Here is an 18,324-nt window from a genome sequence, read left to right on the forward strand (position 1 = left end):
CATTGCCTGTGCTTGAGTCCAGCCCCACTCACGATTCCAGTTTCCTGCTAATTTGCACCCTAGGAGATGGCAGGTGATGGCTCAAGTACTTAGGTCCCTGCCACCTTAGTGGGAGACCAGGACTGAGTTCTGGGCTCCAGGCTTTAGCCTGGCCCAGCCCCAGCTGTGGTGGGCATTTGTGGCATGAACCAGTAGATCGGAGATTGGTCTCCATCTGTTTCCTGTCCCTATTTCTGCCTTTCAAAAAAAATTATAAAGTCAATATATAAAATCCTCCTTTGTTAAATTATAAGGTGGGTTTATATATGTTAGACACATTCTTTTAACTACTTTAAAAGTTTATTTAGTAATAAAATGTCCCCACTCCCTTGCCAAAAAGTTTCATGTTACATATTTTATGTGTGTAGTGTGTGTATTAAATATATATAAATGTATACATGTGTATATCTATAAAATATAGAAAGCCGTAACCCTACCCAGGCAAATATAAAACAGGAACTGCTCCCTGCTCCACCACGTCCACCCCCAGGGGCCCTAGCTTCCTCAGGAAAACCTCTCCCGACACTGCAAACAGGGCCCATCCCCTGGGACCAGAGACAGAAAGCAGAGAGGCAGCTGTAGTTGCAGTCACTTTATTGCATCCAGGATCTGTCAGAGTGCAGGCCACCACCAGCTCAGCTCCACTAACTCTTCCCTCTGCACCTCTGGGTCTCTGTAATGTCCATCCTGTTCTGAGCAAGCTCCTGTTTACCCTTCCCAGCCCGAGAGCCGCAGGGTCTCGGGAAAGCCGCTCCCTCCCCAGGGCTCTTCACCATCCTGCATCAATCCACAGGGCCCAGCTGGGTGCCTGCCTCTGTCTCGAGAAACACTGAGTAGATAATGGACTCGTGAGCCAGGAAACCAGGAGAGAAGCTGGGGACAGGCTCCACGGGACAAGGAGGCCAGAGCGAGAGATCTGGGGCTCACTGGGGCAGTGACTGGAGGAGCAGGGGGGTCCCAAGTGGGATCGATGTGCATTTGGCACAATCTTCTACTTCTGGGGGCTCTCCAGAGCGCCAACACCTCGCGAACTACAGTTCAAGGGACAGTAAGATTCTACTCCAAGTTTGGGCCTGCCTCTTCCCCATCCATCAGTGACATCTGGACAGAGGTGGGCTGCTGAGGCCTCTCCCGCCTCTCAGCTCAAATCTGACTGTGATCCAAGTTTCACCTCTCACCCAAATAACCCGGAAGGCCCAAATTCACCCCTAGAGAGAGGCAGTAAAGGGGTGCGTCAGGATGGCCCAAACCGTCACCTCTGTCCCTCTCCAGGACAGGGAGCTGAGGCGGGTCCAACAGTGGACCCAAGCAGCTCTGAGCCAGTCCCCAAATCCAAGCATTGGCTAGTGCCACCCTTGGCGTTGAGTGTGCAGGGAGTCACCGCGGGCCAGACACAACCAACTTTACCAGGCCTTGTTCCCCCACTACACCTCCCTCCCTGCCAGCTGCCTCCCCTCACTTGGTCTTCTGCTCGAGTTTGCGTCGCACGAGCTGGCTCAGGAAGAACGCCGTGAGGACACTGCTGCCCACGGTGAGCAGGAAGAGGCCGGAGAAGTTGTGGGGCCAGTGGGTGTGCAGAGGCTCATAGATGGGCCGCCGGGCCTCATAGTCCAGCGTCACGGCCTCCAGCTGAGCCAGCGTGCACAGCACCAAGAAGACGTGGAAGAGTTGGTGGCCCTGCCCGAAGACGTGGCAGCTCCCAGGGAACCAGCGCTCAGGCATGACGGTAGAGAAGAAAGCAGCAGCCAGCAGAAAAAACACCACCTGGCACTTGTGGTAGAGCAGGGCGGGGTCGTCTGCGGCAGGGTCAGGGGTCACCAAGATGCGGTGTACCACAGGGCTGATGTCCAGGGCGTAGGCCAGCACGGAGGGTACCTCCTGGCAAGTGCGGCCCAGCAGGCCTGGCTTCTGGATGTACTTGTTGTAGCAGGAGCCCGTACAGGAAAGCCAGGCGAGGAAGGCAGCTGTGGGCAGGAATATGGCCTGCACCTGCGAGTGCCAGGCGGGCTCGATGGCATAATAGAAGTGCGCCAGGGCACTGCCGAACTGGTACACGGCCACACCCACGTAGTCCAGGAAGAAGAAGCTGTAATGCCAGAACTCGGACTTGGCCTGCAGGAGGTGAGCCAGGGCACTGAAGGAGAGGTAGGTGAAGGAGGCGACGACGATGATGAAGAGGGGCAGGGCGTGCGGGTCCCCTCGGAAGTCCACGGTCCCCATGAAGACGGCCAGCCGCAGCAGCAGCACCAGGGCCGCCAGCAGGTGGGTCCACACGTTCACAGCCTCGTTGTGCTGCTGGAAGAGTGTGCGGAAGTAGAAGCGCCAGGTCTGATGCAGCGGCCGGTAGCCCACGTAGATGTACGGCTTCCAGAAGAGGGGCGGCACCTCGGCTCGGTCCACCGTGAAGACGGGCTCTGGCTGTGGAGACTCCTGGGCGACCTGGCGCAGACTGTACAGGAAGTGGCTGAACTTCTGGGCCACTGCCATGGCCATGGGCCTGGGCAGGGAGCTGGGAGAGAGGCCAGACCAAAGTCAGGGACCTAGTGTCCTCATTACCCAAGGCTCAGGTCTTACCCCCTCCTCCCACACCCTCACACGTCCGCTGGTCTGAGCAGGGGTAGATTCACCCCACGGAGGAGCTCAGCTCTGCGCTTGAAAGCGAGGATCATGGTTTTGTTCCCCGACGGATCCCACGTGCTGAGTGGGAGCTACTGCCTGACACGTAGTAGGTGCTCAGTCACGTAGTAGGGGCATTACATAACAAGGCTCCCTACCTCCATCATTTCCTCTCCAGTCCTGGCTCCACAAAGCAGCCCCAGCTGTTTTCTCTGCTGAAGGACAGATGTGGCCAGGCCAAACATACGAGATGGAGGCAGGCGCTCTCAGCCCCTGTGTTTGTGCCGCCATCGGTGTTCACCTGGTGGCAGGGATGACCTTGCTAAGAGACCGGATGTCCCTGCCTATAGCCCCTTCAGGGTGGCCAAGGCCTCCCTCCGGCCTCCAGCACTCTGCAGGAGCGGCTCCCTGCCTCCGTCTTCAGCCTCGTTGCTCAGCTGCAACGCACTAAACCCCGCCACCGCCCCCAGACTCTTGTGTCTGCAGCTTTGCATAAGCTGCTCTCTCGCCTCACCCTGCGTACTGGACAAACTCCTCCTCATCTCTCAAAACCCATTCCTTCTCCGAGACTTTCCTCAGCTCCCTGGACCTCCTGCGATGATCCCTGCATTCAAGTGCCTGCTGCTCTGACCCTCATTGAGGGCAGGCAACCTGTCTCATTATTCCGTGAACCCGTGGTGCTTAGCACGTAGCTGACGCTCAGCGTTTGCTGAATGACAGAAGAGCAGTGTTCTGACCACACTTCCTACTCTTCAAGGCCCAACTCAAAAAGCTACTTTTCCCCTGCAAGTCCCCGGCTGATAACCAAGCCTATAAAACCAGCCCCTTTGTTCAGCCTCACCCCGACTCTCAAGTTCCCCCACCTCCAGGCCCTCCCCGCCACTGCCCATGGTTGCTTGTTCCAAACACATCCCATCTAACCCCACCTCAGGACCGGCACGCGCCCCTATGTCCCACCTAACCCTAACAGCATCACGCTCTGAGCCAGCGTCCCTTCTCTGCACTGAAATCAAAGTGTAAGTTTCTGGCATCCCCCTTTTCCCCAACCTACAATGGATTACACAGTTTAGCCTTTAAAACGCATTCATTCATTCATTCAGCAAACACTTACCAAGCCCTTCTCTGTCTCACAGCCTATGCTAGATCCAGGGGCAGGTGGAGCAGAAGAGGACCTGATCCCTGCCCTTGGGGACGCCATGGTCTGCCGGAGGCTACAGGAGAGAAATAAGCCACAGCAGATGCTGACCCAGCACTCGCTATGTGCCAGGCACTGTTTTAAGCACTGTGTGGATAACTGACTCTTTGGAGCTTTGAAGCCAGCCTTGTGAAGTAGACACTATCAGGATTTCCATTTTCCAGATAAGGAAACTGAGGCACAGGGACGTTAAGGACCTTGCCTCTCTACGCTGCCAGGAAGTCACAGGGACTCGCTCTGAACCCTGCACTCCCCAGCACTCACCCTAAATGGCCCTTTGCAGAATCTTGGGGCCAGTGCTGTTAGTCATCTCGAAATGACACACTGTTTCATCTGATACCAGCCGCTTACCTCAGCCTTATCTTCCTTTTCTGTGTCATTCATTAACTCAAATATTTATCGAAAATCCTTCCAGACAACTCCCGCACTGCCAAATCAATTCCCCTCAACAAGCATATTATCCATCGTCCACCAGATAGCTCCTGCCACTGCCTTGGCTCCCGGCCCCGTAGGAAGCAGAGACTCGGGCAGGACCGAGCACTCAAGTTCTCTGCCAGCTGCGGCACCGTGATCGCCCCCAAGCCACCCAAACAGTCCGCACACAGCGTAAGTTCAGGCACTCACGGTGCCAAGGCAGCGGCAAGCCCAGCCCTCCATGGCCCGAGCGCATCCCGAAGCTCCTCCTGCACCAGCGCCCTGGGGTCAGCGCCGGTTCTTGGCTCTTCCTGGTCTGGTGGGAGGCAGGAGTTCAGTCAGTCACACAGCGCTGAACACAGGGGAGGCCAGAACTTGGCTCCTGCCTGTTCCCAGAGAGCCCGACACCGGGCAGCTTTAGGAAACAAACCTTGCTCGTGAGTGAACTCATTAACGGGGGCTCTGCGTGCACCCCCTGGCCTGCCGGCGCTGGACTTCCTCCTCTCCCCAGGGTCTCCTGCCTTGGCACTCTGGCCTCCACCCCTGGTGGCAACTTTGTCTTCTCAACTTGGAAAAGACCCCAGAAGCATCCAGGGCAGCCCCTTGTCTCCCGTGGAGAAGACCGGACCCCAGAAACAGGAAGGCCTTGCCTAGAGCGGGGTGCCAGCAGGATTTCTGTCCTGCCACGGGAAAAGACCAAAGAGAACGAGGAAGGTTGCTGGCCCTGTCCAGGACTCTAAGTCCAGTTTCTGTGCTCCGTACGCCACTGCTGGAACCTCCCGAGGCTTAACAGCATAGGAAAGGCCTGAGAAGTCCTGCCGCAAAAAAGCCTGCCAGCTTTTATAAAAAATGTATCTGAGAGGTAGACACACACACACACACACACAGAGTTAGAGAGGGAGCTCCCTTCTCTGGCTTACTCCCCGGTGCCTACAACCATCCAGGTCAGGGCAGGAGCCAGGAGCTGGGAACTCAATCCAGGTCTCCCACCTGGGTGACAGGAACCCAAACACTTGAGCCATCACCACTGCCACGCAGGGTCCACAACAGTAGGAAGCTGGAGCCGGAGGTGGATCCCAGGAACTCTGATGTGGGATGCGGGCATCTTAATCAGCACCTCACCCACCAGGCCAGCGCCGGCCCTGCCTAGCTCTGTGTAGCTGCATTTGCCTCACTCCCGCAACCATGGATTCCTGTCCCAGTAACGATGATAAAGCCAGTGGGGACACAAGAAGCTCTTCGCTGTCGCACTGTAATTCACTCTCCTAACCTGCCTGGGAGGTGGGGATTACAATGTCCATTCCATTGCTGTGGATGGTGATGTTCAGGAAGGTTAAGAACCCTTATCCAGGGACCAGCGTTGTGGTGTAGCAGGTAAAGCTGCCACCTGTGATGCCAGCATCCCATATGGGCACTAGTTCACGTCCCAGCTGCTCCACTTCTGGTCTAGCTCCCTGCTAATGGTCTAGGAAAGGCACCGGAAGATGGTCCAAGTGCTTGGGCTGCTGCACCCACGTGGGAGACCCGGAGGAAGGTCCTGACTCCTGGCTTCAGCCTGGCCCAGCGCTGGCCATTGCAGTGATCTAGGGAGTAAATCAATAGATGGGAGATCTCTCTGTCTCTCCCTGTCCCTCTGCAACTCTTTCAAAATAAACCTTAAAAAGAAATAAATATGAAAATTAAAAATGACCCCTTATCGGAGGTCATGGAGAAAGAGAGGAAGAGTCTGTGTGGAGCCCGGGCTTGGGCCCAGCTCTCTGGCCGCAGAGCAGACCCCCCGAGCCCTCTCTGCCGCCGTCCTGGTCCCGGTCACGCCGTACGTGTCCCACAGAACGACTCTGGGTAACACTGGTCTCAGGCAGGCCCAGGTACTTTCCTGCAGGCTGCGAGTAACCGACGCACCTGGGGCCCGCGGTCTCTGCAACCGGGCAGTGCCGGCTCCCAGGTGTGCCAGTGCACACTCACAGCCTCCCTCCCCGCTGCGTGGGGGGCCCTAGCGACACCACCCGGAGGAACGGACCAGGAGGACAGAGGTCCTGCTGGCCCGTTTCCTTTAGAGCTCAGCCAGAGGCCCCAGGCCATCCAAACAGGTCTGCCCTCAGAATTCATTCCTGTCTTAACTGTGCAAAGGGACCATGAGTCCGGGGGAAAGGAAGGCACAAGGGCAGGGACGCGGGTGGGTATCCGGAGGTGCCAGTGGGGCCCGCCATGCTGCGAGGCCCTGCCCTTCCTGGCTGCCCAGCCCTGTCCAGCCCCACGGCCCCCTCCAAGCCCCTCAGTGGTGCTGGGTACCTGGAGCTTCTCTCAAGCCTGGGGGCCGATGGCCTGCTGTGGGACAAGGCAAATGTGCCAGATGCCAAGCACCAGGTGGCACTTCCACAGGTAAGGGGCGCCGGGGCGGGGCTTCCAGGGACTGGGGGTGTCTTGTGTGATGTCACCAGAGGGCGGGGCTAACTGCAGCCTCCCACACCTCTGTCCTTGCTCCCTTTATCACTCCCACATTGGTAGAAAGCCCCTGTGCTCTTCTAGCCAGGCCTTGGCTGCAGAGAGAAGAGAAGCTCACCATCAACCTCTGCAGGAGATGTGCGGGGAGACCGAGGACGGCTGAAATGCCGTGACTCGCGCTGCAAGGCAAGGGCGAAGGCGGGGAGAGGCCAGGCGCCCAGGACCTGGTTCATGGATGTCAGGCCAGGGTGGCTGGTTCCTGACCCCTAGGGAAGCTAGGAATAAAAGCGAAAGCAGATGTGACGGAGGCCCGTGACTTCAGATTCAGAGAAGCAAGTTTGGCTCCTGATGCTGTAACATCAACTGTGTGACCTTGGACAAGTGACTCAGCTTCTCCGATCCTCAGTTGCCCCATGGGAATCACAATATTATCTACTTCACAGATTGCTGCAAAGATTAAATCTCCGAGGACTAATCTTAGCACAGATTAGGGATCCAGTAAATGCAGCAATATATAAAACAGCCCTGGCCTGAGAGATTCGCGTGAGGTTCCCTAATGAACTCAGTCCACCTGTAGCCCTCAGTAACTGCTTCTGCTGGTAACTGCGCCTCCTTAAACGCTCACCTAAACATGTGGCTAGAGTCGGCACTACGACCTTACTTACTAACTAAATTGTTCCTGGCAAAGACTTTCAAGAAAACCCCTCCGGATCAGAACCTTGACAACTGGCACTTGTACCCAGAGAGGTGGCTGGAAAGGACCCACCAAGAAGGGGACTACACCCCAGCAGCCCCAGAGGCCCTGTCCCCAGAAGGGCACAGCAGGGGGGAGGGGTATTTTAGCAGACAACAAATCTTGGGGGGAGTAAAAATGTCATTTTGGGCATTATCAAGGTCAAGATTTTCCTGCAAAAAAGTTCACAGAAAAATGGAATTAAGAAAAGAAGAAGTTTAGGGGTAGGTGTTTGACCCAGGGGTTAAGGCACCAGCTGGGAGGCCCGCAGCTCCTGTCAGAGTGCCTGAGTTCAAGCCATGGCTCTGCTGATGCCAGCTCTCTGCTGGTGCACACCCTGACAACACCCTGACAAGCAGTTGATGGCTCATGGGTCTGGGTTCCTGACCCAGCTTCAGGCTGGCCCAGCCCAGGTCAGCTGCGTGCAGGCGTCTGGGGAGTGGATCAGCAAAGGAAAGATCAATCTGTCTCCCTCTCTCTCTTTCCTTTTTTTTTTTTTTAATTTATTTGACAGAGTTAGTGAGAGAGAGACAGAGAGAAAGTGGCCAAATGGCCACTACGGCCGGCGCTGTGCCAATCCGAAGCCAGGAGCCAGGTACTTCCTCCTGGTCTCCCATGCAGGTGCAGGCCCAAGCACTTGGGCCATCCTCCACTGCACTCCCAGGCCACAGCAGAGAGCTGGACTGGAAGAGGAGCAACCGAGACAGAATCCGGCGCCCCAACTGGGACTAGAACCCAGTGCCCATATGGGATGCCGGCACCACAGGCGGAGTATTAACCTAGTGAGCCCCAGCGCTGGCCCCATCTCTCTTTCTCTTTCTCTCTTCACCCTCTCTCTGATTTTCAAGTAGATGAAAAGAAACATAAAACATTTTTTTAAAAAATTCCAAAAGATGAGGTTGAAGATTAGTTCAAGACTTCCAGCAACTGATAAAAGTGTGATCCTGAGGTCTTCTGTACCGTCAGCCCTGTGTCCCCAGGCGTGGATTCAAACAACTGCAGATTGAAGATACTCTTGAAATGCCGTCTGTACTGGACATGTTCACTGTTCCTGTCATTGCTCCCTAAACAGTACAGTGTAAGAACTATTCATGTAGTGTTTACATCACATTAGACATTGCTGGTAGCCCAGAGGTGACTTAAAGTGTATGAGAGGATTGCATAGGCGATAGGCAAACACTGCCTTTTCTATAAGGGACGTGGGCATCCATGGATTTGGGTTCCCATGGGGTCCTGGAGCCAATGCCCACCCCCCACCCCCCGCACCGTACCAAGTTCCAGAGCCTCAGGCTTCACTGTCCACGTGCCTTCCGATGCCCAGGGCTCACGGTAACGACGGTTGCTCAGCCTTCCTCAGCGTTCCAGCTGAGTCAATATTTGTCTTCCTTTACTTGGAAAACAGCAAGCCAGCCCTGCACTGCCAGGCTCAGATGGCTCACTGCGCCCCAGGCACTGCATCAGGGCTTAGCCCTGCAGCTCCCTCCAGCGCCACTCACTGGGAAGGGAGATGGCCTGTCACTGCGCTTTCCTCCCAAACAGTGCCCTGGGAGCGGCCGAGTCCCGGCTGCTCCACTTCCGATACGGCTCCCTGCTAGTGCACCTGGTGACCCAAGTCCCTGGGCCTCTGCACCCATGTAGGAGACCCAGGGGAAGCTCCTGGCCTGGCCATCCCAGCCATTTGGGGAGTAAACCAGCAGATGGAAGATCTCTGTCTCCTTCCCTTTCTCTGTAATTCTACCTTTCAAATACATAAATCAATCTTTTTAAAAAACAGCAGTAGTAAAATTCACCAAGCATTTACTCTATAAAGAGAGAGAGGGAGGGAGGGAGGGAGGGAGGGAGGGAGGGAGAGAGAGAGCGAGCTCGAGCTCTGAAAGGGACTCAGCCGATCCCCTACAGCAGTGCACACACACAGGTCACAGTGTGTCCACAGAGAAACTTGTACTTTCAAAGGAAAAGTCCACTGTGTAAGACATGACCTGACTGCTGAAGGGAGGTGCCCCGGGGCCTGAGAACAAACACTATTCCAAGCTCCCCCCAGCCTACAGCCGACACACAGGGAAGAGCTTTGCCTGGACATGCGGGCTACAGCAGAGCCCGGGCTCCAGACGCCTCTCTGGCAGCGTCACCATTCTCTGAGCTCACTGGGAATTCAGCCCCAGAGCCTTCACCACAGGGAGAGTGCCAGGGGCGGGCCTGGGCTCCAATGAAAGGGCCTTACAGCAGCCTCTGGCTTTAGGGCTTCCAGACTGCACTACGCCTTTCACTGCGTTCATTCATAAATGTAACAATCATTAAGGCATCCAGCGTCTTTAACCAAGAACCAGAGGTAGGGGAGGGGAGGTGGACCCACAGGCCCACCGCATACTGCAGGCGGCAATTAGGCCCAACAGCTATGAAATCTCCTGGTTAAAAGCAGTCGCAGCAGCAGCAGCAGCAATCTTGATAGAAATGTCATCTGATTGTGTGTTAGGACATGCACTTTCTTTTTTAAAGATTTATTTATTTATTCATTTATTTGAAAGGCAGAGGGTCAGAGAGAGATTTTTCCCTCCACTGATTCACATCCCAGGGCTCGGCCAGGCCAAAGCCAGGAGCCAGGAATTCCATCCAGGTCTCCCACATGGGTGTCAGGGGACCAAACACTTGGGCCATCTTTTGTTGCCTTCCCAGACACCTCAGCAGGAAACTGAATCAGAAGCAAAGAAGCCAGGACTTGCACTGTCACTCCAATATGGGACGCCAGTATTGCAAGAGACAGCTTAACCCACTAAACCACAACACCAGCCCCAGGACATGAACTTGGTCCCAGTCCCATAGGCGGTTAGAAAATCTACTAAGTTCCCATGAAACTCGGTGTCTTTCAGCAAGGAGACTCACATCTTGGGAGATCTGCTGTGTCCTTCTAATCTCCACCTGAAACACTGCAACTTACCCTGCCACTCTCCAGCCTCGGGCCGGTGGGGACCGCCGCCGTGTGAGTGCACTGAGCCGCCTCTCAGGCTGACTTAGGAGATACTCCTTGGACAACTCTAAGCTAAAAAAAATTTCTAAAGATTTATTATTTTGAAAGAGCTACAGAGAGAGAGGGAAAGAGAGAAAGAGAGAGATCTTCCATCTGTTGGTTCACTCCCCAGGCTGGTTCACATCAGCCTGACCGGCAGAGGCTGGGAGCTTCATCAGGATCTTCTACATGGGTGCAGGGGCCCAAATACTTGGTTCATCTTCTGCTGCTTTTCCAAGGCCATTAGCAAGGAGCAGCATCAGAACTGGAGCAGCCGGGACACAAACAGGTGCCCATATGATAGGATGCCAATGTCACACAGGCAGTGGTTTTACCTGCTGCGCCATAATACCAGCCCTGGTAATTCTTATTGACAGGTCTCATTCCAAAAACTCAGAAGGGAGATATCAGGCAGGGTATGCCGCTGCAGCCCAGAGTGAGCTGACAGCAAAGGGAACTCCCCCACCACGTCAAGTTAGCTCAGCCTGCAGAACCAGCGTCCTGTTTTCCCAAGCCTGCTGAGTGGCAGAGGACAAATCAGCCCTGGGAGCTACTATCGTGCATGGGGACGTCACAGCAGTTCCTTCTGGCCAGCTCCAAGACAGAAAGGCAGAGGAAGCTTAGGGTGCAGTTTCAGGGTCTCTGACCCAGGCTGGGGAAGAGCGAGTCCAGCCTCCCTGGCCGGCCTGGGGGAGGAAAAGCAGCAGGTGGACAACGGGCAGCAGAGAGGCCCTGCCTTGGAAAGCTGCTCTCGGGTCCACAGCACCCCAACATCACAACCAAAGTCTGTCACCTTTAAAGCTCGGAACCTGTTCCAAAACGACAAGGCCTATGGGAGTTGTGAGCCAGGAACCATGGACGAAAACCAAACCATGAGGCGGGCCTCGTGGCACAGCGGTATTGGAGAGCCTGGATTCGAGTATTGGCTCTCCCACTTCTGATCCGGCTCCCTGCCCATGTGCCTGGGAAAGCAGTGGAACATGGCCCAAGTGCTTGGGCCCCTGTTGGCCATGTAGGAGACCCAGATGGAGCTCCTGGCTCTGGCGTAGCCCAGCTCTGGTTGTTGCAAGCATTTGGGGAGTGAACCAGAACATAGAAGCATAACACGCATTCTGTCACTCAGCTTTTCAAATCAATAAAGTTATACATTTTAAAAAATGTGTATTATAGGCCGGCGCCATGGCTCACTAGGCTAATCCTCCGCCTGTGGTGCCGGCACCCCGGGGGTTCTAGTCCCGGCTGGGGCACCGGATTCTGTCCCGGTTGTTCCTCTTCCAGTCCAGCTCTCTGCTGTGGCCCAGGAATGCAGTGGAGGATGGCCCAAGTGCTTGGGCCCTGCACCCGCATGGGAGACCAGGAGAGGCACCTGGCTCCTGGCTTCAGATCAGCACAGCTCCGGCCGTAGCAGCCATTTGGGGGGTGAACCAATGGAAAAAGGAGGACCTTTCTCTCTCTCTCTCACTGTCTAACTCTGCCTGTCAAAAAAAACGAATGTGTATTATAATATCATACCTCCCATAACCAGAGGCCAAAGCAGTCAATACCAAGTTTGTACCAACCACCAGGTATATGAGGGTAAGTTTGTTTCCCAGAGGAGAGGTCCCAATGGGGCCCCTGGGGTGCACCCTTGGTGGAAGTGGGGTGCTGGTTACAGAGAATTTGAGCTAATCCCTAAGTTGGGGAAAAACCTTGGAATATGCAGCCCATCAAATCTCCTTAGAGTTCAGACAGGGAGAAGCCCATTTCAAAAGGTGGATGAGAGGGGCTGGTGCTGTGATGTAGTGGATAATGCTATTGCCTGCAGTACCAGCATCCCATATGGACACCAGTTTGAGTCCCAGCTGCTCCATATCCAATCAAGCTCCCTGCTAATGCACCTGGGAAAGCAGTGGAAGATGGCCCAAGTACTTGGGCCCCTGCTACCCATGTGGGAGAGCCGGATGAAGATCCTGGCTCCTTGCTTCGGTCTGGTCCAGCCCTGACTGTTGGAGCTATTTAGGGAGTGAACCAGTAGATGGAAGACTTCTCTCTCTCTCTGCCACACTCCCTTTCTGTAACTCTGCCTTACAAATAAATAAATCTTTAAAAGAAAATGTGGACAAGAACATTTGTGTGCAACAAAAACACCTAACAAAGATCACACAGGTTTTGATCTCCTCGTTGCCCATGGTGGGCTCATATTTGATGCGGAACCAAAGTGAATGGTGCACTTATCTTTCTGTTGATTTTACAACCACAGAAAGCTTCTTTGAAAAGGTGGCCAACACTGCTGTTTATCTCTAGCGCTGCACCGAACAGGAGTGGCAAGGAAACTTGGGAAAGACATGACGTGTGCATGCAAGCAGCCAGGCCAGCAGACGGTCTGCAGGTGGCCAGAACAGTGGGTGTGGCGAGTGGCAAGTGTGGCTTCTCCAAGGTCTCCTCATCTTTCTGTTTCTTTGAGTGCGGCTCCAGGTTGCTACGACTTGGGTCACCAGGCCCACTACCAAATGGACACCTCTTCACAGCAGGCCATTTCACAGCCACCTTCAGTCATCACCAGGCCCCGGGCAAGGACTATAACCCACTGTGCTTAAGTACTGCTGCCGGTCTGCAGTGCCTGAACTGTGCATCGTGCCATTTTGACCAGCTGGGTTTGTGGAGACCGCTGTCAGGGTGCGCACGTTGGCTTCTCGCTGGGACCCTCCCGACAGCCATCAGAATGGCCTCCGTGTGCAGTGTCCTCTCTGGAGTCCTAAGTGATTGTGAGCGGCCATTCCTTGTACCTCATTGTGCACAGTCTCATTACACAAAGGATCCTCCAACTAGTTTGACAATGTGAACGCAGGATCTATATTGAAAGCAAACAAGTTGGCAACACAGAGTGAGGTCGGTGCCTGAGGTTTGGGTCAACTTCTCAAAACTGAGAGGCAGATCCCAAAGGGAGAACCGTCAGATCAAATAGAATTTGGCCTAAAGCTGCCTCTGTGGGAGGGGACAAGAACCTACGTAATAGGTAGACAAACTGCAACCTAACTTGGGAGCATCATCTTCTAGCAAGGAGCTGAGTCTCACCCACTCAGCCCCGGGAACCTCAGTGGGCCACGGGCTGGAAACTGCTAGAACACAGAACCAGAACAGCTCACCATTTCCCTGCCATGCTCCTGTGCTGAACCCCAGTCCTTTCTTTGCTCAAACAAACTCTGCTAGATTTCATTTGTCTCTGGTTTTTCTTTGAGTAGATGTGTTTAGAGACCAGGGAAACGTAGCTGGAGTTTGGACTTCTGAGGACAGTGACCTTATTTAATAATTAAATGTTGCTCAGCAAAGACCACTCCAAGTCACCACGCTGGATTCACTGAAAACTGGCACTTGGCCCCAGACCAGAGAGAGCTGGCCAGGCAGTGAGATCCCCAGTAGCCTCCCCACGTGCCGGGAGGGCCAGAAGGGGTGGACCTGGTTAGCGAGCAAGCCAAGGGCTTGTGGCCGAGCCCGGGCAAGTCTTGCAGGTCTTGAAGGTTTCCAGGTTGGACAGACCCCAGAAAGGAGCTCTCCAGGGCTCCAGCAGGCCTTCTCCACTCTCCCCTCATCTTCCCTCCCAATTCACATGCACTTTCTGAACTCTGGATCAACCTCCTAGCTCCCTCAGCCAAGGCTGGCCACCCCCGGTTTCTCCTAGTCTCCCCAGGTCCACAGGCCAAGGCTCCACAGCATCCCTGGGGTGAAACCGAAGGCTGAGTCATGAGGACAGAGAAGAGGGGGCCTGGCTTACCTGGCCCCACAGATGTCACTCCGTGTTGGCGAGCCAGCCACAAAGCTACTGCTCCCCAGGCTGGGCCACAAGGAGCAGACCGGCTCCCTGCCCTGTGCTCACCTACACAGACGCCCCGGGACTTAGGAAGATCCAGCCCCAGGGTGTGTGTGTGGGGGGGGGTGGCCGCCCAGGTGGTGACCCCGGGAGCCGCACAGTCACTGCCCCAAGGGTGTGCCTCCACCTCTCAGCTCTGGCAGGCTCCTTCAGGGGGAGCCGGGATCCCCAGTTTCCTGCAAAGATGGGACTTCAGGTCAGGAACTCACAAGCCATGTGACTTACAAAAGTCCTGTTCGCCTCCGAGTTTGCTTCCTCCGTCACAGCCAGGAGAGGAAACCGTTCCTCTTGGGCTCCTGCGAGAGCAGAACCTTGGCGCCCCTACTTTTGTTGGTTTCTCGTCCAAGCTCAGCCACTCAACCCAAGTGACCTTGGACAAGTCCCTTCACCCCTTGTCCCTGTTTCCCTACATGTCGATGGAGAGAGGGAATTCTCCGGTGACTTCGAAGGGCCTTGGAGAACCTGACATTCTCAGAATATTCCTTTTAGACCTACTGTGTCTGGCGCTTCAACAGTGAACAGCGCCATTTAAAACACTGCCTGCATAGAACTAACGGCCCAGCAAATCAGTCCCTCGGGCGACATCTCCGTGGGCTCAGAACCTGACTCAGGGGCACCCGTTGTGAGGGGCTTCACAAAGCTCATGGAAGGGGCAGAGTTGGGACGCAGTGGGTTCGGCTGTTGCTCGCGAAGCTGGCATCACCTATGACAGCTGCTCCACTTCCCATCCAGCTCACTGCTAATGCACCTGGGAAGATGCCCCAAGTCCCTGGGCACCCATGTGAGAGAGCTGGATGGGGATTCTGGGCGCCTGGCTTCAGCCTGGACCAGCCCTGATTGTTGTGGGCCATTTGGGCAGTGAACCAGCAGATGGAAGATTCTCATTCTCTCTCTCTCTCTCTCTCTCTCTGACTTTGCCTTTCAGATACATAAATAAATAAAATCTTAAAAAAAAAGTTAGTGGGGGAACCTGTGCTGTGTAGTAGTGGGTTAAGCCTCCACCTGTGGCGCCAGCATCCTATATGGGCACTGGTTTGAGTCCTGGTTGCTCCACTTGTGATCCAGCTCTCTCTGCTATGGGCCTGAGAAAGCAGCAGAAGATGGCTCAAGTGCTTGGACCCCCCATACTCATGTGGGAGACCTGGAAGAGGCTCCTGGCTTTGGATCCGCCCAGCTCTGGCTGCTGTTGCAGCCATTTGGGGAGTGAACCAGTGGACAGAAGACCTTTCTCTCTTATCTTTCCTTCTCTGTGTCTGTAACTCTGCCTCTCAAATAAATAATCTTTTTTTTAAAAAAGTTGCTGGAAAATGCATATTATGAGAAAACAAAATCGGTTTCAAAAATTGTGTGTCAAAATAAACTTTTAAAATTCCATTTCCTAGGAGGTTTTTGAAATGCCCTTGTGTAGGTACGATTTGGTTTTAATTTTACTTCCTCTTTTTGCCTCCTTTCTGGCATGCAAAATATTCATTGTTGTTTTGCTGAGCCCTCATATTCTCTTAGAGACAAGCATGCAAGGCAAAGTCTACCCTCCTTAGATAATAAGGCCAGACCCGCGTGAACGCTGGGGCTATCAGCGGTAAACCGTCGTAAGGGGCCCCGGGGAGGACGGCACACAGGGCAGACTGAAGAATTGCTGATGAGATCGGGCCACGTTGGTGACGGCGGCCTGCTGCGCACTGAGCTGCACCTGGCTTCTCCTGCGTGCCTCTCTGGCCCGCCCCTCACCTGGCCTCACAGCCCTGCAGGCAGGTTGGCAGACCATGTCTGGAGGGAGCCAGAACCAGCACTCCTGCCCTGCTCCTCAGCTCCCAGGAACCCAGCGGTGGCCCTGGAAATCCACAAGCCAAGTTTTCAGTCCTGGCTAACCTCCCCATCTCTCAGCAACTGAGTTACCTCCCCCAATGCAAACCAAGTCCCCAGTGTGTTTAAAGAAAAAGCCCCTCGGTCTTCCAGAAGGGAACAGAAACGGTTTCTGTTTTCCTGTGACTGCGCACTGGGCCTCCATTCGTACTGGAAAATGTGATCAGAATGGAATAATCCCTTCAACGGAGCTCAGACCAGGGGGCCCAGGAGCAGGAGAGCAGGCCCAGAGAGGTTGGGGGAGCTGGCCAGGGTCCCCGGGCACGGGACCCCCTGGGCCAGGAGCTGAGGCTGGAAGGCAAAGCCCAGAGGTGGCAGAAGCTCCCAACAGGATTCTGAGTCTCTCTCCAAGGGGGGTGGGGGTGGGGGGCTCAAACATGGGGTCAGGGCCACCCACCAGGTGCGGCCAAGTGCTCCATGGAGCACTTGAAACTCCAAGACCTTGACCTGACACAGCCCCACAGGGCTCTGGGTCTGCCCCCAGGGAAGTCTCTGGGTGGGGGTGGGGGGTCCTTGAAGCCTAGGCCTGAGCCTTGTTGCCCCATCCCTTTCCCTCACTGGGTGTGTGTGGGGGGCAATCCCTCCTGCCACCAGGGTGGAGTCCCCCCCCAAGGCTCCCCGACCTCAGGGCCCCAGAGCCCAGCTGGGACCACCCACGCTCCCTCCCCCAAGCTCCCCCATTCCTCCTCCGGGGAGCAGCGAGTTCCCCAGGCCAGCCCCCGCCCACTCCATCACGGACGTGCTCCCTCCACGGTTCTGCCTGCTCCCTCCTCCCAGCCGAGGCATCCCTCCCCTCGGCGCGGTCCTCCCCAGCCCCGCCGCCCTCTGCCCTCCCGTGCGACCCCCGGCTGCCCCCGAGCCCGGCCGCCGCGCCCCCCCTCCCCGCGCCCGCCGGCTGCGTCCTCCCGCGCGCGCTGTCCGTGCTGCGCTCCGCCGCTCGGCCTCGGGTCCTTCCCCTTCCGCCCGCCCCCCGCGCCCACATACGTGCTGCGCCCGCGGGGAGACCCCCTCTGCGGCCCGTCCGTACCTGCGGCCGGGCAGAGATGGCAGCGCCGCCGCGTCCCGGGCGGCCGAGCGCTGATAAAGGGGCGGCCGGGCGGCCCCGCCCCGAGCCGAGAGGGCGGCGGCGGCGCGGGCGGGAGCGGCGCTCGGGGCGCGGGGGCTGCGGCCGCCTCGCGGGGCCTGGGCGAGCCCGGGCGCCCCGCAGCCGGCCTGGACTTTGCGCACGCTCCTCTCCAGCGCTCCGTGCGCGGGTTGCTCCCGCAGACCGAGGGGTCACCCACAGCGGCGCCACAGACCCCCAGAGAAACAGTTGCCCAAGTTTCTGGGCCGGGGAGTGGCGCTGCGGAGGCTCCGGCCCGTTTCCCCGCTTGAGGACGACTGGAGCTACGGCTCCCGTTTCTGGCCTGGCCGTTCTCCGAGGACACGGCCCAGCACGGCCCCGGGCGCCCCTGGCTTTCTCAAGTTACCCCCGCGAAGGCCGTTCTTCCGGCGGCTTCCCCTGACCGCCAGCCCCGTGCACCTGCCCGGACCTGCACTGAAACCCCCTGGCTGCATTCCCTGCCGGAGGGGCGCAGCTGCAGGCCCAGGAACACTGCTCACTGCTCGTAGTTAACTTTCGGTAAATAACGGACGCCGCCGCGGATCGCCCGTCCCTCCAGCAGGGTGCGGGCACCATCCTCGGGCCGAGAGGAAGCTGCGCCGCGTCCGGGAGCTCTGCGTCCGCTGGGGCAGGCCGCTGGGTGTGGGCTCAGTGATGGCGCCGGAGCCCTGGAGCTGCTCCGACCTCGCCGTGCGCCTCGCTCCCAGTGCCTGTAACGCGGAGGCGACACCACTCCACCTCAGAGGCTCGTTAGGATTCCGTGGAACAACGGGCACGAAGGTTCTGTTTGCTGCAAAGCGTTAGAGGACCACGTGTTGCTGTCACAATGACACAGAGACTGGCGTGCAACTGCTCTCTTCAGACAAACCCACAGAATTAGTTAACTCTGCATTACCCATGTGGAAAGGAAAAGAGAAAATCCTCACTGAGAACAGAGTACAGGAGACGAAAACAAGTAAGGACATTATGGAGAAAATATTCTATTCAGTGAATATACTGTATCAGAATGGACAACCATTAAAAACCTGGAAGGGGATTGGGTTCAGGTTCCGTTTTTGGAACACCT

The 18,324-nt window shown here is 56.1% G+C and overlaps 1 protein-coding gene across 3 annotated transcripts; it reads right to left on the reverse strand.

Annotated features, from left to right (window-relative positions):
- Positions 1-366: 366 nt before the first annotated feature.
- On the reverse strand, positions 367-17,246 carry PAQR7 (progestin and adipoQ receptor family member 7). Of its 3 annotated transcripts, none has more exons than XM_062190668.1 (2): positions 17,184-17,246; positions 367-2,548 (listed from the first exon to the last, which is right to left on the reverse strand). In XM_062190668.1, the coding sequence occupies exon 2, from the start codon at positions 2,530-2,532 to the stop codon at positions 1,495-1,497; it is 1,038 nt and encodes a 345-aa protein (XP_062046652.1). In that variant the 5' UTR covers positions 2,533-2,548; positions 17,184-17,246; the 3' UTR covers positions 367-1,494. The 3 variants fall into 3 exon arrangements, with proteins under 3 accessions (XP_062046652.1, XP_062046655.1, XP_062046653.1); XM_062190671.1 differs by having other exon boundaries at positions 17,141-17,192; XM_062190669.1 differs by lacking the exon at positions 17,184-17,246 and adding an exon at positions 2,814-3,520.
- Positions 17,247-18,324: the final 1,078 nt, after the last annotated feature.

This window comes from Lepus europaeus, chromosome 5 (assembly GCF_033115175.1).
Source record: "Lepus europaeus isolate LE1 chromosome 5, mLepTim1.pri, whole genome shotgun sequence".
Lineage (NCBI taxonomy): Eukaryota > Metazoa > Chordata > Mammalia > Lagomorpha > Leporidae > Lepus > Lepus europaeus.

Excerpts from the sequence above, each read along its gene's own strand:
- PAQR7 (XM_062190668.1), bottom strand. The coding sequence starts at position 2,532 with ATGGCCATGGCAGTGGCCCAGAAGTTCAGCCACTTCCTGTACAGTCTG.